At 39.8% G+C, this 8,879-nt stretch overlaps 1 protein-coding gene across 1 annotated transcript; it reads left to right on the forward strand.

Moving 5' to 3' along the window:
- The first annotated feature begins 667 nt into the window (after nt 1-667).
- LOC125465022 (endothelin-2-like) lies at nt 668-7,754 on the forward strand. The gene is made up of 5 exons (XM_048558061.2): nt 668-805; nt 1,556-1,697; nt 3,436-3,555; nt 5,211-5,345; nt 5,620-7,754. The coding sequence occupies exons 1-5, from the start codon at nt 745-747 to the stop codon at nt 5,705-5,707; spliced, it is 546 nt and encodes a 181-aa protein (XP_048414018.1). The 5' UTR covers nt 668-744; the 3' UTR covers nt 5,708-7,754.
- Nucleotides 7,755-8,879: the final 1,125 nt, after the last annotated feature.

Consider the following 8,879-nt stretch of genomic DNA (forward strand, 5'->3'; position numbering starts at 1 on the left):
CTGCACTCGTCACTTTAATTTCGGTTGTTTTCTCCTCCGACACTGGCAAGGTAGGGGTGACTCAGCGACTCTCTCAGAAACCGCCCTGAAGACTCAATTGGAAAGCTAATTTTGGAGAACGATGAAGGTTGAAGAGAGAACAGGGGCCTGAACAAACACTTACATTTCGACGCTCGTTTCTACGAGCTGCATATTAGTCCCTTAATGTCACAACTAAAGTAGTCCAAGATTTTCCTTGTAATCGTCTTTTTTAGAATAAAAACGTGTATGACTGGAGACGATGGCATGTTATTACTTTATTTGAGTGAATAAGTGACCTCAAAAGTTAAACTTCAAACCGCCAGATGAAGTGTGTCAAAACCTCGTCTGAGCTGGGGGTAGATTTGTGGAATGCAGGGTGTGGGCCAATGCAACTTCCTTTTAACCAAAAATGGCATTTTTTACGCGGGGATTAACTCACCCGCGTAAATCGAAAAAAAGAGGTTTCGTGCATGATTGCCATGCTATGGTATGTGGTTGGTGTGAGGGTGGATTGAATGTTGCGCGACTTCCTCTGACCAGCACAGGATCCTCATGCACCGAGATGTGGTTGTAGGTGTTGTCTTGACTTTGCGTCAGCTCTATAAATAGGGGGAAGCGCCGGGAGCTCAGGCACACACTGTCTGCAGAGCGCTTTGCTGCTGAATGCAAATACAGCAACGCAGGATTTAGTGTGCAGAATAGACCCTACACCAGCAAAAAAAGATGGGCTGCAGTTTGAAAGGATTATTTACGCTGGCCATGGCCCTTAGTTTGTTCGAAAATGGTATGTGTGTACAAATGAAATGATTCAGTATAAAGTTTAGATGTAGCGCTGATGTTCTTGCACTGTACCCTTGTTCCGCGGTAACCTATAGGATTTGGCTGCATGCTATCAGATTTATGCATGATTCTGCGGTCATTTTACTTCTCCCACCGTCCCTGTGACGGGTTTTGATTGCACAGCATTGCAGGGGTTTGCACCAGCTCCGGGCACACGCTTTGAGTGGAGGCAGGCACTGGTACAAATCACTGAGACTGTCAGTATTGTATTGTGGTGCCTGTTTCTGGGATCTCACTGCATAATCTGAAAACTGCAGTGACGAGAATGGGGAACGTTAGATATTTCGGTAAATTGCTCTCTGATTAGTCTGATTATATTTGTTCGAAGTAAGACTCCTAACGAGGTGCTGGTTTATTTTCAAGCAATCATTTCCTTAACAGGAAATTTTTTTCTGCAAACAACAGAATCCATCCCGTGAATTCATCGTTGAATCGTCGTCCACCGTTGCTGTTGCTCGGGGTTTCAGCTCTTTCCAAATCTGCTAATCCAAAAATCAGATCAGGGCGTGATGAAACAAAATAAATTGGAAAAGTGCAAAATCAGAGAGGCAATCAGTTATTTGAATTTGGTTGTAATTTATGTAATAATTGCAGCCTGCATAGTGCAAACACGGGGCAGAGAAGGCAGAGAAATCCTCTGTTTGAATTCTGTAGGTGTTTCTGTTGGTTAACATGTCACGTTTTGGTGGTCTAGGTTGTGGCTTCCGTTTGCCAGGGTCCAGCGAAGCCAGCAGTCTGTATCTGAAGAGAGAGAAGCGCTGCTCATGTAATAACCTGAGAGACAAAGAGTGCATCTATTTCTGCCACAAGGATATCATCTGGGTGAATACGCCAGGGTGAGTAAAGCAGAAATCTGGAATCCCAAATAGAAAACCAGCAAAAATGCTGGACAATAGTGAAGAGGCAAGGATAGTGCTAATGTTTCATGTTCATGACCCTTCTACCAGAACTGGGACAAGCTAAAGATAACAGGTAAACAGAAGTCCCAACTGGGTTAAAGAAGAGGTGGCAGTGATCAGACATTAAAACTGCAGCAAATTCACTGTCTCACTCTCAGTGTCAACTTGGAGCACAGCTTTTCTTTCTGGCAGTGATTTCTGATATACACTGACTATCCATCCAATGTTGATTGGCAGCATTTACAGTTACCATTGCTGCTTTGGAGATGGGGCAGCTTGTGACCTCAAATATGACCTCTGAGACCCCATCACAGACCCCACTTTGGAAACCCCTTGCTTGAGTACCTTCCTGGAAATGGCCAGATCATTAACTTGCAGTTCTGATGAGAAATCACCAACTTGAAATATTCACAGGGGTTCTCACTCTGTGGACTCTGCCTGAATTGTTGAGTGTTTCCAGCATTTTCAGTGAGCCTCAGAACAATTCTTCAATAATTGGAATTACCTCCTGCGTTTCCATTTCACCTCCCAAGATGTAAATCAGAAACTAATCCATTGTGGGTGCTGTGAGATGAGATAAGGTGCTATCTTGAGGTGCCAGTTAATCTTCATACTTTGTCATGCTTTATTTATGTGTTTGGATGTGCAATAACTTTATTCTGGACCCACCCAACATTGAATTAAGGCTTGTTGCAAAAAGCATGACAAGTGCAGTAGTTGGTTAAGAGGGAGCATTTAAAGAGCACTTGAAATTCAAGTCAGTTAATGTGTAAACCAGATTTAACATATTACCAACAAAAAGAGATTGCCGTATCCTCATCCATTCCAATTTCTGTAGCCATCACCAACCTTCCAGGATCTTTGTGACCCTGCAGTTCCAGATTCTTTGTCACATCATTGACGTCTGTGCTCTTTGATTCCATTCCTAAATCTCCTTCCGCATTAACCTTTCTGCTCCTTTGTATTACTATTTAAATCTTACCTCTTTGACTAAGCTTTTGGTCACCTATTGTAATATTTCTTTCTCTGGATCAGTAGCAGTTGTCTAATTTATGCTGCTATGTAGTGCCTTGACGTGTCTCAATATGTTAAGGATGTTTAGAACCTTGAAAGTGCTATATATGTGTTCTTGTAATACTAACATTGCCCAGTTAATAATGGACTTAGTTCTACATTTCTGTGATTTCCAGCGTTTTGAATTTTGAGTATTTGCATATTTCTTTATCTCTTTAAATGTGCAGCCAAGTTGGTGCTAATAAGTAATTACATTCTAGTTTTAAAATACCCAAAGTAAACATAATTAGGGCAGACATCCCGTAAGGGGCACTGTAACAAAAATCGGATCACAAAAGTAAGTTATGAATTTAAATTAAAATATAACTGTAGGGTGATAATGCACACCAGCCCTAGCAATTATATTCCAGAATCACAAAGCAGCATCATTAATTTGAAGGGGACAGAATGCTGACTGTAGCAAGTTGGTTTTTGTGTATAAAGTTGGCATGTGTTGTCAAATATTAAACAATGACACCCTTCAAACCAATTATCGCAAAATCTGTAAACACCAATAAACTTGCCTACAGATTTTGAATTTTTTTTAATGATTGGTCTTTGTGTGTGTTATGATGCCATAAATATTTTCTTTAGTAATCACAGGTATCTGTTTTCTCAACAGGAAAACCACACCTTACGGCTTAGGAAGTCCAGCAACACGCCGCAAAAGATCAACTCCAAGGTGCGAATGTGCACATTCCAAGGACAGAATGTGTTCTGAGTTTTGCCACTTGGACAGCTTGTAAGTTATCAAGATTATTTAGTGCATTGTAGGAGGTTTTAATTATTTTGTATACGGCTTCAAACCTGTAACCAAATAGTTAGCAAAGCTCAGTGTCATAACACGGTATATTACAAAGTGGCCCAAGTTAGACATGCCTTTCCATTATGACAAACTGAACAATCTACAGTGGACACCAGAAGCTTCATGCAATTGACAATGCTGGCAAAGGAAATTGCAAAGCAAGCCTAAACTCACTGAAAAGGCCATTTCTACTCACTGGTTCTCAGCTTTAAAAGACTACAAACATAGTGTTTGAACAATGTCTTCAGTTACATTATGTGCCTATTGTGTCAGAGAATGACAAGACGTAGAAATAACAGCCATGTCCTAGTGGGTCACGCTGTCGTCTCTGAATCATGTACATCACACTCCAGTGATGTGATGCCAAAGTCCAAATTGAACCTCCAGTGCAGTTATTGGGGGGCAGGGTGGGGGTGGGAACTGGTGTTGCAGCAGCGTCATCTTTTGAAATGGATATTTGAAAGAGGTCCTGTTTGCTTTCTCAGATGGACGTCCTGCAGCGTTATTTCAGAAAAGAGCTGGGGTGTTTTCCCAATGTTATGGCCGATATCTGCTCCCCAACCAATACCAGTAAAACAGATTATCTGGTCATTTATCTTTACTATTGTTTGCAAATTGGCTGCTAATTTTCCTACATTACACCAATTACCCTGCTGCAGGAATCTCAAAAGCACTTTGCTGAGCAGTATTTTGAAGTCATGGAAGGCTTTTATGCAAATATAAGCCCTTCGAAAATATCTTTTAAAAAGTATTCAAAACAATTAAGATGTTATGGAAGCTAGAAGTCAGAATACAAAAACAGATTTGTGGCCATGCAGAGCAAGTTGATAAGTATCTGAGAAAAGAAAGAGGTTCATCTTTCAGATCTAGCCTATAAAAGGTGTTTATGCAGGGATCATACCTGAAATGATCAGGTGCCGAACAACATTTTTTGTTTTACTTTTAATGTTTGTGGTCGTATGTTTGTTACACGGTAAACCTGTTACACAAGTATGCAATTTTTGAGATGGAAATGAAGACAAAGGAACAATTATTTTCAAAACTGTAGAGAAATGCATGGTTTAATGGTAATTGACGTGCAGGTCAAGGTGAAATTCAATAGCAATGTTGAAAATTGTAAAGGATTTTGAAAGAGATGCTCAGGACAATCAGTTTCTAAAGGCATGGGAGTTGGCAACCAGAGAACATGGATTGAAAATAATTGGCTAAAAGCCAGGGAGGGGAGATGGAGAGAATTTTGTTTTATGCAGCTAGTTGTTATGATCTGAAGTGCAGATTCAATAATAAATTTAAAAGGGAATTGAATCTTAAAATGGGGGAAAATATTGCCAATCTTTGGTGAAAGAGCAGGGTGGTGGAATAATTGGGACTTTTTCAGTTGGCACAGAAAACTGAATGGCCTCCTGTGCTTTACAATTCTGTGCCAAGAGCCTTATAAACTTAACAGGGTCAGTCTGCAGTCCCTTTGATGCTAATATCTAAAAGAAGTATGAAACAACTTGACTCGCATTAGGAACTGGCTTGACAGCTAATACATTCTGCTAAAATGTTAAATTTAGAAGAATGAATTTTGTTTTGTTTTCATTTTTCAGGAGAGACAACGGTGTCCAACAGCTAACTGGAAGTACACGTACACAACACCAAATCCCACGCCAACACCAAACCATAAACTCCAGTACAACGCAACAGCTGAGAACTGGAAATTCTCATTTGTTACAGATTTTAAGGTAAATTTTATTCACAAAAAGATACGTGAAAGTTCAATTCCTTCTTGTTAATCGCCCTCGAAATGGGGGTGGTGCCCGCAATATTGCACATCCCTGATTCCCCCAGAAAAGTTACTGGTGGACTTACTTCATAAATCTTGATTTCTTTGTAATGCCTTAATATAATGCAACACTCGGCCACCACATATGTGTAGGGTAAGGAACAAAAGTGAAGGATATCAAGAAAATGTTTATAGATTAGAATAAAAGTAATTATTTAAAAATTCTTTTACAGACAAATTGCTTCGTCAAACATCCAAACTGTTCAAAGAAAACACTTCTTGAAAACTCGGAATGAACTATATCGAGAAAGAAGGAGATGAGCTGCCCAAAGCATGTTCAGTCTTTTCCTCAGAGAAGGTGCCATCTTTAGCTTCTTCCATTGATGGTGCATGAGATGCCTGGAGAGGACGAGAAGATGGACAGAGGGATCGGATGCACACCATGAGTATTAGCCAGCTGCTGTCAAACACTGATGGCTTTGTTGTTGGACTATACAAGAAGCAGGAATGGGGAGAGAGACATGGAGATCAAGGAAGGAAGCTGAGCCTGAATGCTCTTAAGGATTTTGTCAGAAGTCTTGCATTTTTTCAAGTGCTTTGAATTGAACAGAGCAATCGTAACAATCTGTTTATATTCTCAAGGCAGTAAAAAGGGGGAGAAAAAAAAAACAAGTTGTATAATACATCTACCTCCACAATGTGATAATTAGTCACCTTTGGGCACCTTCAGTGAAGTGGACACAAAGTGATAGCTGTCATCAGGACATAGGATCTCCAAGTACCAGACCCAACAAACATACAAGTGTTGAAGCTGAATGTGTGATATAAAATAGCCCTGCAATTACCTCAACTCCTGTTGTAAGGGACCTCAATGCAGATCCATAACCAGTGGATGAATCACTGCATTCTTTCTTACTCTTGCTTAATATATAGCAGAGGAAGTATATTTTGCCTGTTGTTTTTCAGTCTGCATTTTCATAAGTAAATAGGTTCAGTAGATGTTTTTGTGCGTATTGACCAGCTAGGTGATGGCGCATCATGCAGAGACAGACATGTGGATGTGCAAGAACACTGATCATAGTGACAGTGTTAAAAATGACTGTGATGTCCACTACAGACAAACTGCCAATGCTCACCAGCCATGTTCATTCATAGCCACTTGGCTATAATATCAGAAGGCAACTGGAACTATGGACATGGAAACCCAACAAGAGGCAGAGTATTCAGGAGATAAAGGGAGAAAAATAGTTGAGGGATAACCACGTGGAATTGTCAAAATTGCAATGCCAAGCTGTATGTTTTGGTACTTTAGCATACGGCAAATCAAATACCAGTCATTTATTTAATTAATTCGCTTTTAACCATTGATCAATAATGAGTATTAGTGATAACAAACAAATGCTTATTTTGTTAATTGGATATTCCTCTAAACATTATTTTAACGCCCATTAACCTTCCATAAAGTACAGAAATGAAATGCCATTTGAAAGTAGTGTATTTGTTTGCAGTTATCACATGTGGTCGCTTCTAGGTGGCCATTCATCCTATTACATCTCCTGAAAATCTCTTCAACTTTTAACGTTTTTGCTGTCAGCATTCTGGCTTTCATGTATTTATGATGAGGTTAGGATAAAGTCATCACATCCATATCCCTGCATAGCTTTTCATTCTTTGTACAAGGAACAAGAGTAGGCCACTGGGTCTGCCATTCAGTAAGATCACAGCTGATCTGATTTTAACCGGAACTGTATATTACTGCATATCTTTGATAATCTTTAATCATGAATCTATTGACCTCTGCCTTAAATGTGTTTAATCCACTCCCTTTTGAGGAAAAGAATTCCGATGACTCTGAACAGCTTGAGAGAAAAGAACACCAACAGGCTTTCATATCCAACCATTTTCCATCTGTTTCTGCATAACCGTTTTCCATATTAAGTGTAAGGTGAGGAAGCATAGGCAATATTGAACACTACAGTCTAACCATTTCATCAGGATCACACCTGCCTGCTGTGTTTAATTGTTTGATTTATAACACAAAGGGTCCTTGTTTCAAAGCTTACTTGGGTAGCAAGGGCTGAGGGACTTAACATGAACCATATCACATTTAGAGTCTTGTGTTACTTTATATCATGCACACCATGCAGAGTGGGTAATTGGTCAGTATATCCATGTGAGGGGTCAATTTAAAACACTATTGTACAATACTGTTTAAGATAACAACTGTTAATTTATTATTAACGATCTGTTATATACAGTGACAAGCTGACCCACATTTCAGAGATTTAATAATTCTAATCAATATTTAATTAATTTATAATTAACTGTAAATTATTGTAATTCAGTGTACTTTTGAACTATTGTGATTATTTTATGATATAAAGCATCTAATGAAAATAAATATATTTGTTATCAATAATAAGTATTTATGAATTTAATTTTTTTAAAAAATGGTACTTCCTGGAACTGCAGAAAATTGATACTGGATCTCAGCCCACTTCGTATGCAATGGTTCCTTCTGGAAGGTGTGTAGCTGGCAGACAAGCCTAGGAGCTGGTTCAGTCTGATGCTTTTCCCTCTTGAATAGTCTGCTGTCCCTCATGTTTGGATATGAGAAGTAGTTAACTTGCATTAGTTAGTGCGAGGTGCCTGTATAGTAATGTCCATAAGACATAGGAGTGGAAGTAAGGCCATTCAGCCCATCAAGTCAACTCTGCCATTTAAATCATGGCTGATGGGCATTTCAACTCCACTTCCCTGCACTCTCCCCGTAGCCCTTGATTCCTTCTGAGATCAAGAATTTGTCGATCTCTGCCTTGAAGGCATCCAACATCCCGGCCTCCACTGCACTCCATGGCAATGAATTCCACAAGCCCACCACTCTCGGGCTGAAGAAATGTCATCTCATTTCCGTTTTAAATTTACCCCCTCTAATTTTAAGGCTGTGCCCACGGGTCCTAGTCTCCCCGCCTAATGGAAACAACTTCGTAGCGTCCACCCCTTCTAAACCATACATTATCCTGTGAGTTTCTATTAGATCCCCCCCTCAACCTTCTACACTCTAATGAGTACAATCCCAGGATCCTTCGCCGTTCATCACACATTAAACCTACCATTCCAAGGATCATCTGTGTGAATCTCTGCTGGACACACTCCAGGGCTAGTATGTCCTTCCTGAGATGTGGGGCCCAAAATTGGACACAGTATGGGGCCTAACTAGAGCTTTATAAAGCCTCATAAGCACATCACTGCTTTTATATTCCAACCCTCTCGAGATAAACGACAACATTACATTTGCTTTCTTAATTACAGACTCTACCTGCAAGTTAACCTTTAGAGAATCCTGGACCAACACTCCCAGACCCCTTTGTACTTTTGCTTTGCGAATTTTCTCACCATTTAGAAAATAGTCCATGCCTGTATTCTTTTTTCCAAAGTGCAAAACCTCACATTTACTCACATTGAATTTCATCAGCCATTTCCTGGACCACTC

The sequence above is a fragment of the Stegostoma tigrinum genome, chromosome 24, assembly GCF_030684315.1.
Source record: "Stegostoma tigrinum isolate sSteTig4 chromosome 24, sSteTig4.hap1, whole genome shotgun sequence".
NCBI classification, from domain to species: domain Eukaryota; kingdom Metazoa; phylum Chordata; class Chondrichthyes; order Orectolobiformes; family Stegostomatidae; genus Stegostoma; species Stegostoma tigrinum.